This window comes from Culicoides brevitarsis, chromosome 2 (assembly GCF_036172545.1).
Source record: "Culicoides brevitarsis isolate CSIRO-B50_1 chromosome 2, AGI_CSIRO_Cbre_v1, whole genome shotgun sequence".
NCBI classification, from domain to species: domain Eukaryota; kingdom Metazoa; phylum Arthropoda; class Insecta; order Diptera; family Ceratopogonidae; genus Culicoides; species Culicoides brevitarsis.
Genome location: NC_087086.1, coordinates 136,968 through 164,653, shown reverse-complemented (window position 1 = coordinate 164,653; position 27,686 = coordinate 136,968). Strand labels below are relative to the sequence as shown.

The 27,686-nt window shown below is 29.2% G+C and overlaps 2 protein-coding genes across 2 annotated transcripts in view; both read left to right on the top strand.

The window, feature by feature from the left end:
• The window catches only part of LOC134832477 (uncharacterized), a 51,841-nt gene extending 39,640 nt beyond the window's left edge, over positions 1–12,201 (top strand). The window contains 14 exon segments of the mRNA XM_063846507.1: positions 49–427; positions 1,306–1,442; positions 1,549–3,163; positions 3,308–3,624; positions 3,699–3,892; positions 4,612–5,492; positions 5,552–5,794; positions 8,527–8,899; positions 10,507–10,736; positions 10,799–10,972; positions 11,032–11,234; positions 11,650–11,813; positions 11,888–12,026; positions 12,086–12,201. Of these exon segments, the coding sequence (XP_063702577.1) occupies positions 49–427; positions 1,306–1,442; positions 1,549–3,163; positions 3,308–3,624; positions 3,699–3,892; positions 4,612–5,492; positions 5,552–5,794; positions 8,527–8,899; positions 10,507–10,736; positions 10,799–10,972; positions 11,032–11,234; positions 11,650–11,813; positions 11,888–12,026; positions 12,086–12,134 (5,098 nt within the window). The 3' untranslated portion in view covers positions 12,135–12,201.
• A 3,428-nt stretch (positions 12,202–15,629) lies between these two features.
• LOC134830363 (protein bowel) lies at positions 15,630–25,816 on the top strand. The gene is made up of 3 exons (XM_063843817.1): positions 15,630–15,750; positions 19,073–19,854; positions 24,230–25,816. The coding sequence occupies exons 2-3, from the start codon at positions 19,088–19,090 to the stop codon at positions 25,341–25,343; spliced, it is 1,881 nt and encodes a 626-aa protein (XP_063699887.1). The 5' UTR covers positions 15,630–15,750; positions 19,073–19,087; the 3' UTR covers positions 25,344–25,816.
• The last annotated feature ends 1,870 nt before the right edge of the window (positions 25,817–27,686 follow it).

Sequence of the window (27,686 nt, the reverse complement as noted above, 5' to 3'; positions counted from 1 at the left end):
TTTTACCTGCTTCAATTAAAATGGAAATTAACTTGCATTCGATTGTAGAACAAAACATGTAAGTTTTGCACGATCGCATACCTTAACGTCATTCGATGATGCCAGATTACGTTCGTCAATGCGTCTCTCAAGTACACGAAGCCAAGAGCGATTAATTGGTGGTAAAAAAGCTACAATGACTGTCTCAACAACGACACAGCAAATGCAACCACAATCAATTTTGCAAAATGCTCAACCCCAATCCATTTTAACGACGCATCATCAACAACATACACAGCAACAAATTGCACAACATGATACTTTAGTTGTAGAAAAAATGAAATTAAGAAGTGCCATGAAAACGCAAGCGACACAAACCGAAACCTGTTTGGGTAGAAAACCACTGCCAGCACATCATTTATCATTAAGTCCACGCACAATTCATAGGGTATGGCGTTTTTTTAAGTTACATTTTTCATTCATTATTTGCTTTGGTATTTCCCTTTTTTGTTACTTTTCCCGTTAAGGTTTTGTAAAACACTCTTCAGAGATCCAATTTAATGTTTTTCTCAACATTTTCAACTTAAAGTATCTTCTTATAATTCATAAACTTTCAGAAACACAAATTGAAAGTTTATTTTTTGTTGTAATTTAAAATATTCAAATAAATGTATTTTTTTCATTTACATTTCTGAATTTGTGAAAAATAAAAAGTTATAAGTCGAATTTTATTTTGTATAACAGTAGAAATCGATAATAAAATGTTAAACTTATTCTTTTTTATTTGTTTAAATTTATTGGTTTTAATTTGACTGAATGCAAATCCTAAAAAAATTAATCAAATTGTTTTATTATGCGACAAACAAACTTTAAATATTAATTCAACCTTATAAATTATTTCCAAGTACTATGAAAATAATATTTAGTTTTCTTCTTCTTCTCGAAAATAAAACGACGATGACAGTTTCCATATTATTTTCACTATTAAAACATTTTATAATTGAAGCTGAATCGACAGGATTTCCAACAAATACATCTTAATTATTTTTGAATAATTTTCAATATACCCGTTTTTTGATTGAAACGAAATGAATATCTAATAGGCTATCTGATTTTGCAACCAATTAAAACGAGAATTTGTAGAACTGGCGACAATAACATTATAGTAGACTTATTTTCGTTTTTGTTGTTTACATTGAATTCAAAATTAAAAATGAAAAAATATACTTTTTTATACTTACTACTTGATTCTTACTTTTATTATTTGGTTATTTAGTATGCAATTGTAAAACATCAGAGAGAAAAAAATATTTTCTTCTTTTTTAGGTTAAGATGATTTCTCAAAGTGCTCAAACGAATGGCGGACTAAATAACGGCAGAATTTTGACAAAAAGTCTCTCAGAAGCGATAACAAGAGCAGGAACAAGCATGAGTGAAACACAAATAATGGAAGATATAAAATTGTAAGTTCTTAACATAATGTTTTGATGATTTTTGCCGAGATGCATGTGTTGCTTTCCTTTGTCATTTACTGTTTTTTTTTCTCTTAAATCTCTATATGTAATTTAGAACGTCTGAGCATGAGTTGCTTCATCGCACGCAATCTGAAGAACCGCCTAAATCACCATTTTTAGTTGAAAATATTAATAATAATAATGTTGATAATGCGACTATTGCTACCATTGCCAATATTAATAATAATATCAGTTGTAGTACTAACAATAAGCTTCAGCACCAAGTAGAAATCCATTCTCGCACGTCTTCGCGCCAGAGTGCACAAGAGACAACAACTGCCTCTTCGCGCTGTAGTGACGCCTTTAGTTACGATAATATGCCGCCGCAATATTTGCGTAATGAGTCTCGCCAATCGCAAGACAGCGCAACTACCTACCGTTCTGACATTTCAACATCACGAGCATCTCATGAATCGAGTTCGTACCAATATGAACCATTTAATTTAATGAATTTCAGACGCGGCAGCTTTACAGAAACACCAACAATGAATATCAATCCGAATTCGCAGCAAAGTCATGTTCAAAAGTCAGTCATTCCGGAAAACAAAGAGAATGGATATGCATATGAGACGCACAGTTTGCCGCGGCACACAACTTGTGTTCATCATTACAAAGACGAACATCATATTCATACGTTACCACGGTTGCATCAAATGCATCATCACACACATTTTACAAATGACGGAAGAAATGTTGCTGCTCAACATCAAAGACGAGCATCAACTTATGCGCCTTCTGTGCATGAAATTCAAAATCAAATTAAGCAACAAACTACACGTCGCGGATCATATGCAGCTGGGCAAAAAAGTACTGATCAACTACAACGAAGAAGTTCCGTTCAAAGACAACAATCAATGGCAATTGAAGATGAAGAAGACGAGGAGGAAATGTGTTCAACCTGTTCAAGTAGCGAGAACGAAAATGATGGAGATGCAGAGGAAGAGGAAGATGGAGGCGGATCTGAAGATGAGAACGAAGAACAGGAAATTTTTATCGACTTCAAGCCTCGTATTTCTCCTTTGACAAGTCCTCGTGAAAAGAAATCAAAGAAAAAACTGGTTAAAACTAAATCGGATGGTGAAATTCTCCTAAGTACACAAAGCATGGCATCAGAAACGGAGGAAAATTTGAAAACTCCGATTACTTCAGGACATTTTGATTTTAATTCCGAAGCAATTATTGATAAAAATACTTGTAAAAATCAAGAGATCATCTATAAACCACCGTCTCCCGAAAGATATTCTCGTGCGTTATTCAGAAAACGATCTATAAGCTTTGAAGACAGTCCAAAACCAGTCGAATTACAGAAGAAGCTTTCGTCAGCCTTAAAATCAACGGTTGTGAAATCTGCCCCGCCTACGCCATCGCCCGATGAAATTCTTGGAATACCATCGTTGCCTAATTATCCTTCGATAGATTCACTTGCTACTACTGATGGAACACGAGATCAATCCGACGCAAATTGGAATGAATCGCAAGCAACGATTATGATGTAAGATTATATTAATATCAAATTTATTTTTATTTAAAATGTCTTTCATTTCTTTCATTGTAGTCGTTCAGATTCCATCCATAGCTTAAGTTCTAAAGCTCAAAGGAAAAGTCTACAACATCAACAACGAAGTTCGATTGATACAGAAGCACTCGATATAGAAGATTTTGCTGATCAAGTAAGTTTCTTTTTATGCCTTTTTATAAAAAACTTTAAAAGAAAGTCTGACATCAATGACTCTCGTAAATTGCTTTAACTCGAAGAATTAATTTTTATCTTTTTTACTGATCAATAATGACATACATATTTTTTGTAATTTTAGCCATTGCCGCCATTGCCTGTTGTAGTATCAGCAACTCAAATGACATCAATTACTACTCAAACGCCCCCTTTGATGATAACCTCATCCGCTTTACGAAGATCTTCTATCGAAACGACAGCAATCACAACATCAACAGGAACTGTGAAGTCAAAACCTTCGATTTCTGTTACACCGTCTTTGACTTCCGAAAAGGAATCCGTTCCTTTCCAGACATTACATCGGAAATCAAAAAGTGTTTCGCCAGAAACAAGAAAAGCCTCAAAAAGAGCAACATTTGGAAGATTAAGTCAACCTGATATTGTACCATTGGTTCATGGGTAAGAATTATATACCTATGATATGTATAAATATAAAAAATTACATTTTAAAATATTGTAACTTTTTATAATAGTCATAAAAGTCATGAAACATTGGAATGCAAAATGATTCCCCCGCCAATTCCAAAAGAAGCTCCAAAATCTGCAAATGAACTTTCAGAAGGCAGCACAACAGAAGACTACGTAACTTGTAACGACAGTTCGAAACGAACTTCAGGTATCAATAAAATAAATAAGAAAGGCACTCCATCAGCATCACAAGTACCAGGTTCGAAAGTTTATTTTTTGATGAAGCTTTTGATGTTTAGAACATAAGACCAAAGCAATAATTTAAAAATGTATTTTTTTTTTATTTTTGTTAAATTTTGAGGAGCTATATCTAATATCGAGCATTTAAATCTGTATTAAGATTTCTTGAAAATAAACAAAGTTTTCAATAACATAAATTTTAAAGTTCAAACGTTAAATTTTATAGGATAAAATTGAAAAGAAAAAATAATTAATTCTCATTACGTGCTTGATACTTGATATTCGACATTTTTCCTTCTTTAAGTTCAAAAGGTCTATGAAATCGAAAACATTTTTGATATTTAATTACATCGGCATATATAAATTGTCTCGAAATGTTGTCTGAGAGTTGCTTCTTGGTATTTTTTGATGTTTTGATGAGTTGCTTATTTAGTAGTTTTATATTATTTTATGGAAAATATGTATAAGAGAAAAAAACTCTGTGTGTATTGACTTTTAAACACAAGAAGCGTTCGTTTTTTTTTTGTTCATTAAAGTTCGTTTTTTTAATTGTATCTGTTGATTAAAATATGGTTTTATATATGGTTTTATACAATTTTGAGCCAAAAGTAATCGTGTATATCGAGGTGTATAAATACATATTTTAGTTTTATACACGTATTTAAACTTTGAAAAACTACAATAATGATTTTTTTTATAGTACATTCTACATATTATAACATTATTTTTTTTAAACAGCTCAAAGCTCGCACACTGCCACACAAGATGGATCATCATTTGAAAGTGCATCATCATTATATAGTTTAGCACGAACAGACGCACTCGAAGACGCATCTGGAGTACAAGTTTATCAAAAACCTAAGCCTCCGATTTCTTCTTTATCAACAATTGTCGGAACTCCAATAGGAAATAAACCTTCTCCAACTCATTCGGCTTGTAGCTCATCATCCGAAAGTTACCGCATCACAAGCAAATCACAAAAAACTTCGCCACAACGACCTACAGCTCCAAAACCACTGCCAATAACAACATTATTAAATAAAAAAATTAAATCTGAATCGATATCTGATGATGAAAGAAGCGAAAAACATTACTCAAGCGATGAGAAAAAAGTTCGTGTTCGAAAAGACGAAGAGCAGCGACAACGAAAGAAAAAGGGTGTCTTTAAGCTTGAGTTAGAACAAAAACTTCAAAAGAAATCACCGGACGGGCACAAAAGCATAACGTCTTACAAAAAACCATCGCCTGTCGATGATAAATCAACAGTTGGAACGTCAGATGGTACAAGTCCAAACAAACAACGACGATTCCGACCAAAAACACGAAAAATTATACGAAATCGAAGCACTTCTGGAGACGATTCGCTTCCCAGACGCACAAAATCACAAATTGCAACAACGAAATTACCGGAAACGTTTCCTCCGCCGCCAACAATATCATATACTCTTCAAACTGCATCACAACCTTCGCATCATAAGTGTACATCATCATCAGCAATGGATAAGAAAATATCTCCAGATAAACGATTAAAAGCTATTTCAACAGAGTCATTAAGATCTGTATCGCCGGGTTCAGATTCTGTTTTTTATAGTGAAGCTGATCCAACATGTGATCAACAAGTGAGTAATTTTTTTTCGTTTCTCTGAAATGTCTCTAAAATTTGTAATTCGATAAATAGGCGCACTGTTTTCACTGCGGTAAAGAAGTTGAAATTGTACAAGCGGATCCATGTTCGACTGATTCTTTAGGAACTATTGAAGATCGACCCGATATTGTTCAACCTCCAGCTGGATTTGCAGATTCGCCAAATGGGACAAAAGTATCTCAACGATTGTATAAAAAATTCGATAAACGTGTTCGTTCAGAAGATAGACATGCTGATCGAAAACATTTTAAACCACGACACGATACACGTGCAAAGGTAAGATTTCTTTTACTATTGTTGTTTGTAAAACTTCAAAATTGAAAATTATTTTGAAAGTTTATTTGATGATTCTTAAGCTTGAAATTGAATAAAAGGTACAGAAAATACATTTGGATGTCTTTTAGATGGTTCTCAAGCTTGAAAATTGAAAAATAAAAAAATACGTAATTTTAATTTTGAGAGCCTATTTGATGGTTTATAAGCTAAAAATTTAACAAAAGTTATGGAAAGCTTGTTTGGATGGTTCTTTAGCTTAAAAATTGAAAAATAAAAATTACGTAAAAAATACGTAATTTCAATTTTGAGAGCCTATTTGATGGTTTATCAGCTTAAAATTGTACAAAAGTTATGGAAAGCTTGTTTGGATGCCTTTTGGATGGTTCTTAAGCTTAAAAATTGAAAAATAAAAATTACGTAAAAAATACGTAATTTTAATTTTGAGAGCCTATTTGATGGTTTATAAGCTAAAAATTTAACAAAAGTTATGGAAAGCTTGTTTGGATGCCTTTTGGATGGTTCTTTAGCTTAAAAATTGAAAAATAAAAATTACGTAAAAAATACGTAATTTCAATTTTGAGAGCCTATTTGATGGTTTATAAGCTAAAAATTTAACAATTTTGAGAGCCTATTTGATGGTTTATAAGCTAAAAATTTAAAAAATTTAAAAAAATACGTAAAGCTTGTTTGCTTAATGTACTTTGGATGTTCTGCTTTTGGAAAAATTGAAAAATAAAAATTACGTAAAAAATACGTAATTTTAATTTTGAGAGCCTATTTGATGGTTTATCAGCTTAAAATTGAACAAAAGTTATGAAAAACTTGTTTGGATGCCTTTTGGATGGTTCTTTAGCTTAAAAATTGAAAAATAAAAATTACGTAAAAAATACGTAATTTTAATTTTGAGAGCCTATTTGATGGTTTATAAGCTTAAAATTGAACAAAAGTTATGGAAAGCTTGTTTGGATGCCTTTTGGATGGTTCTTTAGCTTAAAAATTGAAAAATAAAAATTACGTAAAAAATACGTAATTTTAATTTTGAGAGCCTATTTGATGGTTTATCAGCTTAAAATTGAACAAAAGTTATGGAAAGCTTGTTTGGATGCCTTTTGGATGGTTCTTTAGCTTAAAAATTGAAAAATAAAAATTACGTAAAAAATACGTAATTTTAATTTTGAGAGCCTATTTGATGGTTTATAAGCTAAAAATTTAACAAAAGTTATGGAAAGCTTGTTTGGATGCCTTTTGGATGGTTCTTTAGCTTAAAAATTGAAAAATAAAAATTACGTAAAAAATACGTAATTTTAATTTTGAGAGCCTATTTGATGGTTTATAAGCTAAAAACTTAACAAAAGTTATGGAAAGCTTGTTTGGATGCCTTTTGGATGGTTCTTTAGCTTAAAAATTGAAAAATAAGAATTACGTAAAAAATACGTAATTTTAATTTTGAGAGCCTATTTGATGGTTTATAAGCTTGAAATTGAACAAAAGTTATGGAAAGCTTGTTTGGATGCCTTTTGGATGGTTCTTTAGCTTAAAAATTGAAAAATAAAAATTACGTAAAAAATACGTAATTTTAATTTTGAGAGCCTATTTGATGATTCTTAAGCTTGAAATTAAGCAAAATTTATAGAAAGCTTGTTTGAATGTACTTTGGATGGTTCATAAGCTTGAAAATTGAAAAATAAAAAAATACGTAATTTTCATTTTGAGAGCCTATTTGATGATTCTTAAGCTTGAAATTGAACAAAAGTTATGAAAAACTTGTTTGGATGCCTTTTGGATGGTTCTTTAGCTTAAAAATTGAAAAATTAAAATTACGTAAAAAATACGTAATTTTAATTTTGAGAGCCTATTTGATGGTTTATCAGCTTAAAATTGAATAAAAGTTATGGAAAGCTTGTTTGGATGCCTTTTGGATGGTTCTTTAGCTTAAAAATTGAAAAATAAAAATTACGTAAAAAATACGTAATTTTAATTTTGAGAGCCTATTTGATGGTTTATCAGCTTAAAATTGAACAACAGTTATGAAAAACTTGTTTGAATGCCTTTTGGATGGTTCTTTAGCTTAAAAATTGAAAAATAAAAATTACGTAAAAAATACGTAATTTTGATTTTGAGAGCCTATTTGATGGTTTATAAGCTAAAAATTTAACAAAAGTTATGGAAAGCTTGTTTGCATGCCTTTTGGATGGTTCTTTAGCTTAAAAAATTGTAAAAAATACGTAATTTTGATTTTGAGAGCCTATTTGATGATTCTTAAGCTTGAAATTAAGCAAAATTTATAGAAAAACTTGTTTGGATGCCTTTTGGATGGTTTATAAGCTAAAAATTTAACAAAAGTTATGGAAAGCTTGTTTGGATGCCTTTTGGATGGTTCTTTAGCTTAAAAATTGAAAAAAAAATTACGTAAAAAATACGTAATTTTAATTTTGAGAGCCTATTTGATGGTTTATAAGCTAAAAATTTAACAAAAGTTATGGAAAGCTTGTTTAGATGCCTTTTGGATGGTTCATAAGCTTGAAAATTGAAAAATGAAAAATACGTAGAAAATGCCTTTGGATGTCTTTTGGATAATTCTCAGGCTTGAAAATTGAAAAATAAAAATACGAAATTGTTTATCAAATTGTTTAAGTCTTCATTTATTTAATTTTGACATCTGGATCGTAAATTCAATTTTATACAACAATTCAAGTTTGTTTGCTAATTCGAGGTATTTTATGTATTTTTAGAGCGAAGAACGTGGCAAAGAAGATACATATAAATCCAAATTGCGTTCTGCTGGGTCAAGCCCTTGTGTTGCTCCTCCGGGCCAACAAAATGGAAACACATCGGCAGAACAAGCTGAACCCGAACAAGGAATTTATCATGGCGGATATCGCTTAGGAGTGTGGATATGCATTTCCGACAAAGATATTATGAAAAAGCAAGAACCCGCAATTGCTGAAGTACGATTTGCTGATAGACCACGCGATTCAAGCGAACGACGAGGATCAACTGAATCAGAAAAGGACTTTAAAAAACGATACCAAGCCATTACTCATCGTCTCGTACATAGACGTTCTTGTCTCGAAATGTATCGTCGTCAAAACAGTAATACTTTCGGTAAGTTTGTATGCTTTAAAATCATAAAGGTAGATAATAAAAACAAAGTTAGTTTCCGTGTCGCGTGTACATAGTTGTTTATTTATTGTGACATAGTAACGAGGCTAAACATGTCGTGCTTACCTGATGTTTTATAAAAGTATGGATAAATATGTATGTATAATGCCAAAAAAATTCAAATCGAAAATCAAGAAATTTAGTCAATATAGAAAATTGAAATAATTTAGACGTACCTTTTGAATGTAAAGTTCAAAGGAAATTTCAACAGTCTTAATTGAATTCAAAAGATGGCAGACGAAGAAAAGGAGCTTGAAAATGCTTCTCTAGAACAATCAAATGAAGAAAAAGTAGACGATTGTTTAATAGAAGCTAAAATTAATGAAGAATCAAGTGAGGTAGATAAAAAGAAGAAAAAACTTTGTGTTTGCAGTAAAATCAAGCACGGAGAAGAACATGAACCCGAAGAGTGTGAAGAATGTCAAGAATTACAAGAATCACCCATCGAATCGACGCCTGTTGTAATCGAAACACCGCCAGAAATTGAAGAGGAAAACATAGAGCAAGATCCGGAAAATTTTGACGTTATTATTGTTGATCCAAACAAAAAAGTCGAAACTTGTGAGATAGGAGTTGCGACAGATCATGAAATTTTTGAAGACAATGAAAAACTTTTGCAAGAAAATAATGAATTACGTTCGAAACTTTCGAGCATTTCACGCGAAAATCTGCTGATGGAATTCAAAGAAACACAAACTGATTTTCCATATGAGGAAGTCTCTTCAGAAGACAAAATTGGAGAGAGCGAAAAAGAATCAATGCGTTTGATGATGGAGAGGGTAAAAGAGCGCTTAGCATTGGAACAAAAAACACAAACAACGACAAACAAATCTGAAATGCCTCCAATGAATTTAGAGTTCGATATTTTATTGGACTTTATAAAGGATCCAAACGATCCGACAAAGACTATGTTGCAATCATCAACGATTGTTAAGAAAACTGAAAAGGAAAATTCAGTCGATCAATCGATGGTATTGAGTGTTGAAAATGTTGATTCTAACGAAAGCACTGAAGAAATTTTGAAAAATAAAGCACATGTGATGGAGGAAGCAATCCAAACGAAAAGTCAAACAGAAGGAGAAGACAACGACAGCAATGATGAAGAGGATTCAATTGAGATGTCCGACGAGGAAACAACAACAAAAGTTGAATTGCGAGACGTTGCAACATCAATGACGGAAGACTTTTTGGAATATGAATCTCTTCCGGATGAATCCCTTCAAGATATTTCTATTCCCTATGAAAAATGTATGCAAACTGAGTCTTTCACTGAGCTAATTTATACTGACGAAGAAGAATATGATAATGAAACAAAAGAAGAAGAATATGATAGATTTGATCCTCCAAAATCAAATCATAAGCATTATTGGGTTCCAAGCCGAAATGTGTTTCGAGAGTTAGATTCTCTTGTTAGAGGTTTATCCATGGTTTACTCTGATTTTGAAGAATCTATTAAAAAATACGGATTTCCTGGTTAGATTTTTATATGCATTAAATCTTTAACACAGAACTTATAAAAACTCACTCTTTTTTATACTTTCATTTAACAGAAACAGACAAAACAATTTACGTTCATCGTGAATCAGGAGAGTTTGGATTTCGAATTCATGGATCGAAGCCTGTAGTCGTATCTGCCATTGAACCGGGAACCCCTGCAGAAGCTTCAGGCTTATTAGTTGGCGATATTGTTCTCTCTGTAAATGGAATACCTGTCATTGATAAAAGTCATTCTGAAGTTGTGAAAATAGCGCATGCTGGAAGTGACACATTAAAATTAGAGGTTTGAATTTTTGTTTTTCTCATATGAAAAGTGACAAAAAAATTATTTTTGCTTCAAAACAGGTTGCTCGAACATGTCGCTCATCTCCAACTCCGGAAGTGTCTTCTTCTTCAATAATATTTTCGGGATATTTACATCGACGTGCGGGACTTCATAGCGCTTCAGGCCCCAAATGGCTTCGAAGATGGTTTTGTTTGCGAACAGATAATTGTCTTTATTATTACAAGACAGAAACGGTAAGTTAACACATTATGCGATAAAAAATTTTTTAATGCATTTAAAATATAAATTTTAGGATGACAGTATTGTTGGTGTTATTGTTCTTACAAATCACACAATTCATCATGCCGAAGATTCAGTTCGCTTACATGTTTTCAGTATTACGCCAGAAGATGGTGAACCGATTTTGTTGGCTGCTGACAATGACGAAGCTGTGAATAGATGGATTGCTGTCCTCAGTCACGCTTCTCAACAAAACGATCCATGGCTTGAAGCGAGGTACTAAATACCTCTAAGCAAAATGTTCATATTGATTCTTGATTCTTTTTTTTTTTGTTGAACAGTAGCAGTCACTAAAGTTACTGTAATTGTTGTTTATTTCCTTCAATATATTCTGACATTAAAGCAAAAAATAGATTTTTTGTTTTTCCATTTTCGGTAAATAAATAAATTAAGGACCTTGGCAACCGTAAACAATTCATTTTCGAAGATGTGTAAAAACAACGAACTTTGTACTCTTTATTTTGATTTTTTTTTTCGTTTTGAATTAAATAAAAAGTAATATGTTTTGTCATTTTTTGTGTTCAAACTGTCTTTTAAGGACTTATAAAAAACGGAACAACTTTTTCGTTTGAATTATCAACGTGGTTTTATTTAAATGAAAATTTGAAACTTTTTTTTTTATTTTTAACAGTACTCGTAACTTACGTTTAGGAGCTCAATCTTTTCCAAATGCTGATTGCTTTGGCTTTTTAATGAAATTGGGCAGTAAATGGCGTTCATGGACCAAAAAATATTGCGTTTTAAAGGATGCTTGTTTATTCTTTTATCATGATAATGCAAGTAAATCCGCCATAGGTACGTGACAATTTTCTTTTTTTTTTGCCTAATTCATAAAAAAATCATTTCAATAAAAAAATATTTCATCGTAGGCATGGCATGTTTACAAGGATATCGTGTTCAACCATCATCTGCAGGAGGAGGAAAAAAACATGCTTTTGAGCTTGTACCTCCCGAACCTAAATTAAGACATTATTACTTTTACACCGAGACTGAAATGGAAAAGAAAAGGTAAAATATATTTTTTAGCACGTACAAAACTTTTAAATGCCCTTTTTTGTTCTTTTTAGATGGGTAGCTGCTTTAGAATATTCAATTGATCGATGGATGAAATCATAAAACGTAATGTCTACATAATTAATTAGAAATATTTTAAACGAAATGCATATCACACGAAATTAAGCCGAATGTTCATAGTTTGTAATTTAACTAACATATTATTTAAAAAAAATGTGAATGGTGAGAACAAATTGATTAATTTATCAACTATAAATTTTTCATTAAATCGTTTTTTTTTTTGTTTTTCCATTAAAAGAAATAAAACTAAGTAATGAAAATATAATAATTATGATACAAAAGTGAATGTGAAAATGAGTCTTATGCGAAAACTTGACTATTAATTTTTAACATTAAAGCGTACCATAGTACATTATAGGGAAAAAAAAATTAATTGTAGTAAAAAAATTAAATTGATGTTTCATGTGATCTGATCCCGTAACTCGAATGTTCACAAAAATGTCGTGTAGGTCTACAAAAATAAGTATTTGTATAACTTTTATTTAACTAGAACGAACAGAAGATTTGACCACGAAAATATGATAAATAATAATTTTGATTAAATTAAATTTAGTACACACGCACACTAAAACGTTGATGGTTAAACGAATTAAAATATTTGATGAATTTGAACACTATTATGTGCAATCACGGTTATTCAAAAAACATGAAACTTATTTTGTCAAAAAACATTAGAATAACATAATAATTTAGTAACGTACCCAAACAATGAATGTTTAGAGCTTTAATAAAAATAAATATTACAAAAATAATAATAAATGACAACTAATGGTTTGAAACATAACATAATAATTATACAATTATAAAATGTAATAACAATTAGAAAATATTTAAAAAAAAAAACAAATTCAAAAGTTTTTTTGATTCATAAAACAAAAATATGTTAAAATGTTTGTTACAATTATACTGTTGTTTATCATTAAAAACTTTGTATCCAAAAACTATTTTTATCAGTTAAAAAAAATAAATATTTTATGTTATATTTGAGAGTTTAAAAATACATAAATAATATAAAATCTATAGTGTTAAAAACTAATTTTTTATAATATAATTATTGTAAGTTTTGATGAATATTGATGAATATAAATAAATCAATTAATTTATGCATTAATTAATTAAGGCTTTAATTTTAAAATGAGTTGAGCACAATTGCACGAAAAAGATTAACCTACGTTGAAACACTAAATAAATCATTGATGGGCAGATATATTGGACAATAAAAATATAGCTAATTAAAGCACAGCTAGACTTGAAAACAGTTTTTGGCTTCTGTTAAAATATGTTAATTCTCAAATTAGTATAAAAATAAAATATAATTTTTTTGATGTTTGTATTCTATCTTAAATGCAAACAAAAAACAACAAAATAGGTTGTAAATAAAATTATGAATATGATGAGATCAAAAAATATTAATTATTAATAAATTAGTCCGCAACCTGTAAATATATCATGAATGATATAAAAACAGCATGTGGTAACAAAAAAAGTTTTGACGATAAAATAAAAGATAGATTTAATACTGACTGAATTAAAAACCTACAAAACAGTAACAAATTGCTACTATTAATAAATTCATATAGGTATTATAGTTAAAAGTAACTCTCACAGTAAGCAGTTATGTATAACTCAATGCAAAGCGACGTGTCAGCCACAATCTATAATACATTAAATTTATTTCTTCTTATCTTAACATGTCACACATTTACTACTTAAATCCATAGAAAGAAAACGAGAGAAATATTTTTCATGTATTACATTTGCATTTATTGAAGAAAATGTAAGTATGTATGTATTTCAAACCTACACACAAGCTTTCATTTTGTCATTTATTAAAATAAGTAAGCTGTTCGCCTATAGCATAAAACAACGCTAAGCTCAACTCTGAATATAAAATATAATTCAGTTTAATGTTTTTAACGCTTGCATGGTATATTCGTAAGTTCATCGAAATGAGAATGCAGTGAACGAAAGATTGCTGAAGAAGCAAACCTTTAGTTTTTACTTCGTCTTTTTCGTTACTATAATTCAACTACTTATTCATTGTAGAATCCTGTATGTAAATAGTAGTCTGTTGAGTTTATCTGAAAACATGTTTATAAGAAATTAAAATTTGATCCTATATGAAAATTACATCTAAAATCGACTTAACAATAGCTCATCATGAAAAAGTTACCTGTTTCTGCTTGATAACTAAGAATAGCATGTGTTGGTATTTGTAAGAAGCTGGTTTTAAGATGATGGCGTAGCTTACATGAATATCAGGGATGTGTCAAATACAAAAGAAGAATTGAATTCAAAATTAATTTTATTTTATATTATTTTTTTATTCAATTTTTATTTAATTATTTATTTATAATAATTTTTTATTTAAATTTTGTTTTTTTTTTTGTATAATATTTTTGAACTAAATATTTGATTTTCCATCTCTGAAATCCTCGCTTGTATTGCTGTTTACGATGGCTCAATAGACATACCCATCGGCAACAAAACCGGCTTGACGGCGTCTTTTTCATGTACCTAACAATACTTTATACGCAGACACTAACACTAACACATTCTTTGCTCACACATTCAAAACAATATACACACAACCATATATTTCACTTTACAAGTTTGACTTCACTTAACTTAACAAAAACTCAGTCTGCTTAAGTATTTGGTCGGATGCGCATCGGAGTTAAATTTGATCGGATAGGAAAAAAAATGAGCTGAAATATTTTTACAACAACAATTGAACAAACAAAATAACACGCATGCAAACGGTATTTATCTACCTGTTGCTATTTTGCATAACAATTAAAGTATGTGTACACAAAGAGTCCAAGAAGTGAACATTCAATATAAAGCATACATATTTGTCTTGTCTGCATAAACAGAATATTTAATGCATCATACTACACTACACATTGCAGAGAGTAAAATGTGAATTTTGAACAAAAAAAAATAATTTATAATATTCCTAAAAATATAATCCCTTTACGAGGAACTACATAACAAAAAGTTAATAATGATGTCCTTAAACACGGATGTGCAATAATACAAAAAGGAGGCAGCAACTTAATCTTATTAGCGTAACTGTAAAGCCAACCCATGTGAAATAACAAGATTTAAATAAAAAAAGTGTTAAAAACCAATATACAATTTCAGAGTTGAGGATTACATACTTTTACAACTCTATTATTATTTTGGATTTAAAAAGTTAAACTTCATTATTATACATAAAATCAAATAAAATACAAAAAAAATCTCTACTTTCATCAAATAAAGAAGCCATATTAGTTTATCTTAAGTATATTTTTATTCAATAAAAATAAAATATTTTTTATTGTTTCAAGTGTAATAAAAAAAAGAAGTGTAATATTAATAAAATAACAGTGAGTGAATAAACTACCTGAATAAATATAATATTCACACAAGTTGAATATATATTTTAAAAATATTTTAACAAAATCTAACAAAAAACGAAATGTATATTAGATCAACGTATTAACATCGAATGGATTACCAAAGTGTTGATTTTAAACTTTTACGGTACAATAAACATTCAAACTTATGAATAAACATAGCTTGAGTAAAAAATATTCTAAAGGATACATTTTAAGGAATAGCAGTTAAAAATATATAAAAACTGATCTAATAAAATACTAAATATTTGAAGGTAAGTTAGCATCAAAATATTCAAATCAAATTTTTACTGATTTATGAAAAAGAGCTTTTTGGGTTTTGATGTTATTTTTTGTTCATTGTGTTTCATTTATCATCTATCAAGAATTTTAGTTTCAACTTTAACTTTGATATTAATACTATGACAATAAATATACTTGAAGCTACTGAAGTTAGTATTTTAATATTAACAATCAAAGTTTCAAATTGACAATTTGATAGAGTTATTTGATTTTGACATGATGACATAAGCTAACAATACACCCACAATTTAGTGTTTTGAATTGCAATTAAAAGTCTGAATGAATTGTTTTGAGATATGTTATATTTAATACAAATTCTAATACATTTCAAATTTGCAAATTAAAATTATTCCGGTAGAAATTTAATACAAGATTTAAATTCATGTACTATATCGATTACTTTGTCAACCCATGTATTAATTTTTATGACAAAAAGAGACATATTTTAAGGTAGATCTAACAAAAAAATACAGTTAAGAGTAAATCAAAAACAAAAACGAGTAGGTAGAAATTTTTTTATTGTCTGTTTTTGGGCCACTGTATTTATGTCTTTCCTGATGTTTTGGTAGTCAGTAAATGAATATGATGATAACTATCTTTTGTTGTGCTTATTTCTTTAGATGATGTTGCATTTTTGTTGTCTTACTATCAAAATTATTGAACTTATATCCAAAAGGATTTAAATCCTTAATATAAAAAAGTTTTTATTTTACAAAAAAAAATATAAGCATGATCCCAATGCAAAAAAAAATTTTCCCAATAGTATAAGAGTTCGAAATTATAACGAAAAATTAACGGAAAATCATATTTATCTACAAATCTAAAAAAGTACCAAAATAGATGAATATCCCATTTATTTGTATATAAGACTATTTGTTCTTTTTTTTTTGTTGAAATAACCGAATAAATGTAGAAATAAATAGGTACAATTTTTTTTACAAAAAAATATATATGTTACAAAAGAACAATTTACCTGTTCCGTTGAATGCAATAAAAGAATATTTTTTATTGAAGGAACTACTGTATGTTTTTTGTTTCATACATCAAAAAGAGAATAGTGATTTATTGACTTTTGAAGATGAATCATTTATTGAATGTCAGCAAATTAGTTGTAAAAACCTATTATTTTAGTTTTTCATTCAAAAGCATTTTTATTAAGCAATTTTCTTTAATGATAGTTTTTAATTTGCTCAGTAAATAGTTCATTACATATAACAAATAATTTAGAGGATTTTTTTTTTCGTTTTTTTTTCAATTTAAAAATTTTTATGTAAGCACATCACACATTAAAAGTGTCCATTTCATCTTAAAATTCAATATTTATTTTAAATCGAACCAATATTTGCTTAGTAATTTACATATAGTTCTTATGAAAAAAGCACAAAACAAAAAAAAATCGTGATTTAAGCGCGGTTCTTAGTTACCTACAGTACACGTCTTTTTTTCTTTTTGATCATTTGTTTGATTTTTCTTGAGATGAAGGTAAATATAACTTAACAAAATATAACTAGAAAATATTGTCAATGTTGTATTGTTATGATAAAGTCAATAGCAAGACTATTCTTAAGTAAATTTATATTTGTTATTTCTTCTTAAGAGGTTTAAATGAAATAATATGTTTTATTGTCATACCTACATTTAAACGTTTTTATATTCGTTTTCTCATTCATTTTCTAATAAGTAAAGTAAAAGGAGTGATCAAATTTTCAACTTATAGTTTTATGAGTTCAATAACAATACAACAAGATGAAATCTATGAAAAATTTGATAAAAGTTGTTAATGAAACCCGTGAAATTTAAGAATGAAAAATAATAATTTTAATTGAAATCTGAAAATCAGTTCTTTTTAAATTCAAATCATTTGTCAATCAAAACACAGAAAAACAAATTAAAAACTAATATAAGAACAATAAAAGTTAAGAAAGAAGTTGATTAAAACCCCTCTTTTTACAGCACTTTAACACCGTTTTGCCTCTTTATATGTTTATACAGAAAATTAAGAACCGTGAATGTTTTTGATGACTATCTATTACAAGCTCACAGTTTTCACATGCGACTACTGAAATTTATACAATAAAATTAAACATGCAAAGAGATAAATTACTACTGTATTTCTAATTCTGCTACTACAATGTGTAATATGTGATTATTATAATGTCTTATGTGTGAAATAAATAAACAATAACAATTCACTTTTTCGCTTTAATTAATTTGAAATTTTAGATAAAAAAGTCTACAATTAGTTTTATTTCCATTGGAAAACTCACGATTTATTTTAAAAAATTGACGTTAATGAAAGAGATTTTAAGTAGTTTAAGACAAAAATACATATTCTTAAAATTAATTTAAAAAAAATATTATTGTGATTGTCTCAAATGAAACTCTCCAATACACATATAAACTTCAATACATATAAAAATAAATGTTTCTATGTTAAACACACACAAAGAATAATGTCAGTAAAAATATATGTAGAAAAAATATTGCTACAGTATTGTAAGTGTAACATATATATGTAGATGAATAGAGCGAACGAACAGCATCAGAAGCATTAATGTCTCTTATTTTACGTTTCTGAGATAAAAAAAAAAGGTATGAAGAGTTCAAACTTTTTTGTATAAGAAAAACAAGTTAAAGAGACTCGAGAATAAATAACAACAAAGAAGAGAAGAGCAATAATATATGTGATTTTGATCATAAAGACCGATTACATTCCGATATACCGAAACTTGCATAGTCTTGGTAGGTAAATGTTTTCACGTTACTGTTGTTACTACTGAAGTAGATCGACTTCCTTATGAATTACGGAATGAATATATTTTTTTATTTTGGAAATAAAATTGGATTTAAATTTGGCGAGTAAATTTCTCACAAAGATTAGGTAAAATATTTGTAGTTGTCCGATGTGAGTCATCATAAAAAGTTTTCACTATGAATAAATATTACACATTATTCAATTGAATATTAATATTAACTTCAGAAAAAATCACACATCAAGTATAACAGGTGTGGACTATTTCAATAATTTTTTGTGAATTTTGTTAAAAATTTTTGATTTTATTGTATAAGAGATTTGATAAAAAGAGAACCAAAAGAAACATACTTGGATGAATTTTGTAAAATATAAAATGCTTGTTATATTGTGAGAACTTGCATTTTCACTGTCAATATTTAAATGAGTTAAATTGTATGTGAATTAATGAGATGCTCTGTATCAAATCAACTGTTACTTCGAATATATTTAATTTTATTTGGCACTTGAAAGGTTTTTAACGAAAATATATATTTTTACAGGCCATTTCAACAAACATGAAGACTGAAGGAGCGTCAATCGTTCCAAATTTGGATGAACAAATAGCCCTGAAACGAGCTTCTCGCATCGAACAATTTCTTCATTCGTCAGGCACGGACTCATCAAGTAAAAATGTAATTCGAAATCCATCGGTAGAAGGTAGAACACCGTCTGCTTCAAGTGCTTACGAGTCACAATTAAATTCGTATCAACATCATTTATCGCAACTTGGTCAAGTTTCACAACACAGTCGAGAATCTTCTGCATTCATGCCAGTATTGCCCTCACGTTCAATGCGTCAAGGACTGTATCCAGGTGTGTTAGATTCTCCGGATGCAAAGGAAAAACGCAACAATTCCGGATTTGAACTTGTAGCTCTAATGGCTGACAATAAACGAAAGGAATTGGCGTTGCGAGAAGCAGCTGCTATGCTACTTCCCCGTTCAAACGCTCCTCCTGTAACAAATCCAACAATTTATCCATCGCCCTTTCTTCAGCAACCGTCGCCAACAGGTCCTGCAGCATTTACATTTCCAACTTCTGTTGGATTATATCCTCCGGGCCTTGCTCCTGGAATGCATCCCGGATTAGATAGAAGACTATTAAGAGCTCCTGGAAGAGCGAGTCGACCTAAAAAGCAATTCATCTGTAAATTTTGTAATCGTCAATTTACAAAATCATATAATTTACTAATTCACGAGAGAACACACACCGATGAACGCCCATACTCGTGTGACATTTGTGGTAAAGCATTCCGTCGTCAAGATCATTTGAGAGATCATAGGTACGTAAAAAAATTAAATTTTATTTAAAAATTATTAACTTTATATATTTACTGATATTATTATTTAAACTGCATGGAATCGAAAGATAATGTTTATTTTACATTCTCATAATTGACATAATATTCATTATTTATTTATCTTACGAAGTTATAAGGAAAAAGTAATTCGGTTTGTTAAGACAAGTAGACTAAACAATAAATTTAGAAGATTGAATTACTGATTTATTTCTTCTTTCCTTTTCCCTTTTTCTTCTTCTGTGAATCTGGCCAACCGAAACCTCGTGATCGTAGAAGTTCCTTTGAAATATTTAATTTAATTTTTTGTATTTACTCATTATTATTTTTTATTTAATATTTTAATTCCTTACTTGAACATTGTGACAACAATAGTATGCATTTTCCATTGCAGCATCGCTCAACATATCGCCTTGAAACTTAGAACTGCCCTTTTTGGAGGCCTTTTTATTTGATTTTGATTTTGATCCTCCGCCTTCTACCTCATCTTCATCGCCCTTTTTCTTCGACTTTCCTTTTTTCTTTTTTCCACCCATGTGTGCTTTTGCCTCGACTGCACTTACACAATTAATTACCGTAAAACAATTCTTACTTCTAAAGTATGTGAAATCGATGGCATGTCTCTGTCTCTCTGCATTGCACTTTTCCCTGCTTATCGATTAAACAATAAGTTATGGAGTTTATGTGAAATATTTTCACACCGTATGATGCATTTTCGATTTGGTTGCTCCTTGTTGCATGTAAAACTGAAAATGGGAAATTTATTCAAGTTGTATATGAATTATTACAGTAAACAACTTAGCGTGTCAAATTATAATAAATTGTGACGAGATTTAGTATCTTGTTATCACTGACAAAACACCATAATAAAAAAAAATGAACCAAATATTTGTTTTTCAATCACGTGAGCATATTTTTATTTTTTTAAAATATTTAAAGATTAGATTATTCAATTTCATTTTACAAAACGAGCTTATTTGATAACAATAACTCATACGAAAATATTTAAATTTTTCATAAAATTACGTTCATCGCTTTCGAATGTCTTACAAATTTGCATTAAAAAATTTGGCAATATTAACACATTTTCCCATGAAAAATTGTTCATTTTTGATTCAGCTGAATGACGATCAAATATTTAGGAGATTTAAACTGAAAAGTTTGTTTTTCAAAAATACTGAAAAAACGTCAAAATATGTAAATGATGTTAATATTTAAATTTATTGAAGTGCTATTTAACGCAATAGTATCTCACAATCGACACATTTATCAAAAACATTTATAATAATATTTTTTTCGCTCATGATATTGCTTAACTTTAATCATGACATCAGAAATAAGAAGCCTGAGAATATTTTTTATTTTCGACTTTTAATGAAAAGTAAATCTCTTTTTATGTTCTTGCGAAAACGAGTTACAAAGTTATGTATAGTCCTATGTCATAAAAATATTGAGAAGACTTAAACTGTCATAAGTGATCAGGGATTAAAAACACTCAACATTAAAAAAAATAAATGAATCAAGTGACTTGATCTTGATAAATGGCAACCGCGAATATAATTTTGCATCTTAAGCAGTCAAGACACTTGATGGCAAGTTTGCAATATTTCGCATATGAGTCGTTCATCGTATAAAGAAAGAGATTTTCTCTTTTACTGCAGTTTCTTTGCTGTTCTTGTACGTTATTTATTGTGAGTTTTGTATACTTTTTTTTAATTGAAACGATGAAGAAAGAAAAGAAATAAAAAAAAATTAACCTCAAGGCGAACGATTGCATTGAAAAAACATGAAAAAGGTGAACTTTTTTTTAAAGTGTATTATAGATTTACTTGTATAGAAGTAAATTGTGTAGATGTACGCGACGAAGCACAGTTTTCCAAACATCTTATACAAGAGACGTTCTTAATATTATTTGTTTGTTCGTTTCTCGGTTTCTCTAACAAAAATAAAATAAGAAAAGATTCAGTAAAAAGCTATAAAACGGAATAAAATTAAAACACTTTTACGTTGTTTCATAAAAGAAAAATTTTGTGATTAATGAAACAATATGGTTGATTTTTTGACGTAGCTTTCTGCACTTTTAATTTTATGTTTAGACAAATTGAGACTTCCATACTAAAAATGAGTTTAATTGAAACATACTAATTTGCTTTGCATTTTTAATTTTTTTTTTTTGTTTTCATTATATTACTCTTGTATCTTGTATCGAACACTCAAAAAGCTCACATATGTGCAACACTTTACAGAAGCAACTTAATACAAAACCATTACCATATCAAAAACTGCAAAATGGTAGCTGGAAATGTATTTCTCTGCCTACCAAATAGTAGCACAGATCATATTAACTGATTTATTTTATATTTTATTTATATGAATATTATACTACGCTACTAACGTCAGCCTACACATACCAGCACAAAGACATTTACTACTGTGAAAAAAAAAGTTATCTGTTGTGTACGAATCTGAGACAAAGGCTTTTGTAGTAGTTGAGTTTTTTATTTATACATATTTTATTTAATATTATTATTATTATTATTACGAGCTCTATGGAGAAGACTGATTGCAATACAGGTTCATGTCGTTGTATTTGTGTTCGAAAAACAAGTTTTTACGTACCATTATGTGTTATGTTTGATTGACGCTCTTTCGTACGTATTGTCTGTATCGTAGGACAGAAGACACATTGGAATTTTTTCATGAACACTTTAAGATTGTTTTCTACTACGTTTATATCATTTTTTTCTTTTCTTATTGGAATCACATATTTTTAGAGATGACAATTCGAGTGAATTAGATATTTTTGTGGTTTCTCGTTTTTGTTTTTCTGAGGTTTCATGGTAGTACAAAACTTTAAAAGCTAATTATAAATAAAAGTCACATTATTCTTAATGTTAGCAAAAACACATAAAACAACACTCGATCGTTCAAATATACAAAAAAAATAAACACTCTGTAATTATCCGTTTTTTACGCTGTTGGCGATTTATATTGAATATTTACTTTGTTATCAAAAGCATGGCATGCAGAAAAAATCTATAGAAGAGAGTTAAATCATAATTTTGCACAGAAAAGAATACATTTGCGACTTCAATGATGTTATATGTGCTTTAAGACAAAGTTATTGTTTTAGAAAAAAACGACGACTTGTCTTCCATATTTCAAAATACATACATATCTCTGTAACATCCTGTGGCGTTCAAAATTACAGTCACGACATATTATACATGTATTTAAGTTTATTAAAAATATTCACAAAAAAATAGAACTTTAATTTATTTACTTTTATTTAAATTGTTACTATATGTTTCTTGATTATGATAAATTAATATTATTTATTGGTTGTTAATTCTATGATCGACTACAATATGTTTTTCTTTTCCATTAGTCATTTTCTACAACGATGCTACTTTTTAAATTTTGGCGTATACATTTTTACAAACGCATGAAAGGAACCATTTGTGGTATGATATCGAGTATCTAAACGTGCACAATTTTGAAGAAATGTTTTAAAATTATTTTATAATGATTAAATGATAATAAAATTATTATTGTTAAATTAATTATATGATCATATTTTACATGAAAACTTTTCAAAAACAAATATTTCACTCGATTCGAAACTTTCGTTTCATATATCAAAATTAAGCAAATGAAGGCTAAAATTAATAATGAGGATCTAAATGTTCTTGGAATTTGGATTCTAAATGTTGAGATAATTATAAGTGCTGTTTTGCTGTTTTTCACATGTCAATTAAAGTTATTTGCTGTTAATATTACGTTTGATTAAATCAATTGCATCGGAAAATCATTCTGTTCATCCTGCATTTTTATTCAATACACCTCTTTTTGATTAAAGAAATCTATGTGAGCACGTTGTTACAACCTCTAAACTTTTTTTTCAATTCCTCTTTATCTTATTATATCTTGCAAATACATAGTGTGTAAGATGTAAAGCAATATGAAATAAAAGCTGAAAGGAACTTTTTTTTTTGCATAAAATAAGTAATGAGCAACATATCTTTTAATAATAACAGTGTTGGTGTGTCTTTTTTGTCGTATTTAAAAAAGGTATAAAAAGTTGAAAGTAACGTTTCTTTAAAACAGAGAATAATTATAATTAAAGTGTTCTTCCATCGTTTCACCTCTGTGTGATACGGTTTTACACAAAATGGCGAATAATGTTTTTTTGTGATGGAATATTTAATTACAGTCCGTATTTTCTTTAATATGAATTTATTTTTTGAGTATTTTCCAACATTTAGATGTACAACTAAGCATGAGAAACGTTAAATGTTGGATTAAAATATTGTTAAAAATTAAATAAAGTTATGAGTATTTATTTTTTTTCTCTTTTCAGATACATTCATTCCAAGGAAAAACCATTCAAATGTGGAGAATGCGGCAAAGGTTTTTGTCAATCACGAACATTGGCTGTTCACAAAATTTTGCACATGGAAGAATCGCCGCACAAATGCCCCGTGTGTAATCGCAGCTTCAATCAACGGTCAAATTTGAAAACGCATCTTTTGACGCACACAGATCATAAGCCCTATGAGTGCACATCTTGCGGAAAAGTCTTCCGTCGAAATTGCGATCTAAGACGACATGCATTAACGCATGCAGTTGGCGATGTACCTCCAGAGAGTTTGGAAGAACGAGAAACTGATAATAACTTAAGTGACGAAGAAGAAGACACTTTGTTAGAAGTTGACTCGCCTGTTAACTCTCCAAGTGTTGGAAGATCTTCACCAAATTCTTTGGAGCCATCTGTTAGAGAAACGGAGGATGACGAGGAAAAATTGGAAACACAAGAAACGGGAGAAAATCCTGAAGAGAACACAACGGATGATACTAACAAGGAAATCGCTGTTACTCATTGCCATCATGAACGAGATAACGGTTCGAAAAGTCCTTATACGATGCGCCCAACTTCTTCATATGACACTTATCATCAAACAATCAAACATTCGTCTTCCAACAAATACGCCACGTCATCAAATGAACAAATTGCTGGTCAAACCTTATCGTCTCCATCACTTACATCTACTCCTCAATCATCTCCTGATATATTTATACCAACGTTGCATGTGAGACGTGACTTGCATCAAAAATTGCAGCAAAATAATAGCAATAATAGTGCATCGTCGTCGACAGTTTCACAACAGCAACGCATTACAAGTACAATGTTAGAGGCTAACTACATCAATTCCATTCCATTACGTAAACGCCCGATTGGATTAGATGGCGAACCACACCCAATTATGCATCATCCTCGACATAATCTGATTAGTCAGCATTTACATCAGTCATTGCAAGCGTCAAAACTGATAGCAGAAGCTGAAGCAAAAGAAAAAGCCGAGCCGATTCCCGGAACATCAATTATCCCACCGTCGGGTGTTACGACAAAAGCATCATCCTCTAACCAACCTAAAAAGACTGGCTTTAGTATTGAAGACATCATGCGACGATAAATGGCTCAAATTAATGATCTCTTCTAACAAATAGCTCTCTATTAAACAAAGAGGTATGCAAATGTAGCTTTCAAACAAATCATAACAATTATAATAATCACTTACATATTGAATAATAACAAACATTCAGGTCAAGTCCGAGCATTCAAGCATTTCATTATCGTTCGCACTTTTTTGCAATAAACTTTGTTGACGACGTTGACAATTTTGCAAATAAGCATTGAAGAGTTAAATAAAACTTAGAATACAAATTAATGCTTAAGATTTTTTAAAATTCCTTTTAAAATATTTTATTGTACTGCTTTATATTAGAGAAAAAAGTATCTTGATTTATGAATGCATTTTTTTATGTTTCTGAATAAATTAACTAAGTAATGATTCCTCATAAAATGCTTGAAACATTCCTTCAACTAATTCCTACTCGTGAAACATAAAATTTGGCTGAAAACAAGATTAAAATATTCGAACACACTAATCAGATTAAAAGAATTTTTTACATACACGCTCTTCCATTATCTTATTATTGTTGTTTTTACAATTCTAAAATAAACCCAGTAATATTTTAATCCTTTTTATAATTATTTAAGTAGCAATAAGTAATAAATTTAGTGATAATGATTAAAAACAGTAAGACATAGTGCATTAGATTAAAATTTTTACATAAGTTTAAATAAATACCTGAGAATTTCCTTCTAAAATTACTCATTTTTACTTTGTATTTGTTCTCTGAGAGACAAGCAAAGTAAATATTTAAGAAAGTGACTTATTAAATATATAATAAAAACGTGCATTTCATATAGTTATTTAGGTAAAGTTAACGTTTTATATCTTTCGCTGTTTTATATGATAAAAATATAAATATTATTGTGATGTACTTGCTCGAAAATGAGATGAGACAGAAAAAAAAAGTTTCGACATAAAAATTTAATGATAAATAATATTAAGTTCAAAATAAATATTAATTTCTAAATTTTCTGTAATATGATTGAAATCAAATTAGAAATAAATAAAAAAAAAACACGAAAAAGTATTCGAATCAAACAAACTATTTTAAATTTCAAGTACATACTATTTTTAATGATGGCGATTATAAAATGACTTCTTCGTCATTGTATCGTACAACCTTACACTCTATCAAGGTACTCTCTTTATACATACATAGGACAGTATGGAAAGAAAAAATTACAAGAAACTGCTGCAACAGTGGTAAAACTACTTACTAAACACAACAGGTAATAAATTTTACTTTAAAATGCTTCATACCTTGGTCATCTATACACAGAACGAACTTTTTTTTTTGCTAAAGAAGAGATAGAAAGCATGCATGGCACGCAGTGGCGGATTTACTGACAATTGGGCCTTTTTCAAAAGTTTTTAGCATATTTAAATTTCCGATTTTTCTTTTTTGTCAATTTCAAAATTAAGAACCATTCAAAAGACTTTCATCAAATAGACTTTCAAAATTAATATTACTTATTTTTATATTTCTCAATTTTCAAGCTTAAGAACCAACAAATAGACATTAAAAAATGTAAATTAACCTATAGATCCGCCACTGATGGCACGGCGTGTAATCAAAACGAGTTCAATCTGTTTTAAATTAAATATACTATAAATCATCTTAGGTAGAAGGGATAGTTGGTAAGTACATTGATGTTTATCTTGTATATGTAATTAAAATATGCTAACACACGCACTTTTTGAATAATGTAACTTTTTGAATAACCCGCACATACATGTTGAATAAAACTGAACAAAACATGCATACAATGCTCCAAACAAAATAGTTTTTCTACAATACAAAACGATTTATATATTCATTCTTAAATAATAAATAAGAAGAAAATAATCAAATCAGAGGATATGTAGATAATAAAGAAGAAAAGTCTAATGTAATCCTTATAATATTATAGCATTTTCATATTAATCTGTGTGTGTAACTTTTACTTTAAACTTTTTTACTAAAATATATACATATGTGAGTTTTTTACAGTGTAAGTAAAATGAAAAAAAAAATACTTAGCAAACCAGTTTACTAAATGACTGAATAAAAGAACAAAAGTTGAAAAGATAATCAAAGAAAAAAGGAGCTTTTTACAGAAAATTTATTTTATTTTTTTTTTTTTTTGTACAAATTTAATTGATTTTATTTCTCACTTTTATTACAAATTTAAAATATATGAACATTTCTATTTTCAAATTTTATCGCTAACTTAAAAAGTCGCCAGAAACCAAAGAAACAACAATAATAGCAAATAAATAAATGAAGAAAAAGTGACAATCGCAGTAGTATCTTATCTTCTTCCGTCATTGGTTCGTTCCGTCAATGCTCTTTGAACATCG

Bases quoted from the DNA above. Each gene is read 5' to 3' on its own strand.
- LOC134830363 (XM_063843817.1), top strand. From the start codon at position 19,088: ATGAAGACTGAAGGAGCGTCAATCGTTCCAAATTTGGATGAACAAATA. The intron at 19,855-24,229 runs GTACGTAAAAAA...TTCTCTTTTCAG, and splicing joins GATCATTTGAGAGATCATAG to ATACATTCATTCCAAGGAAA.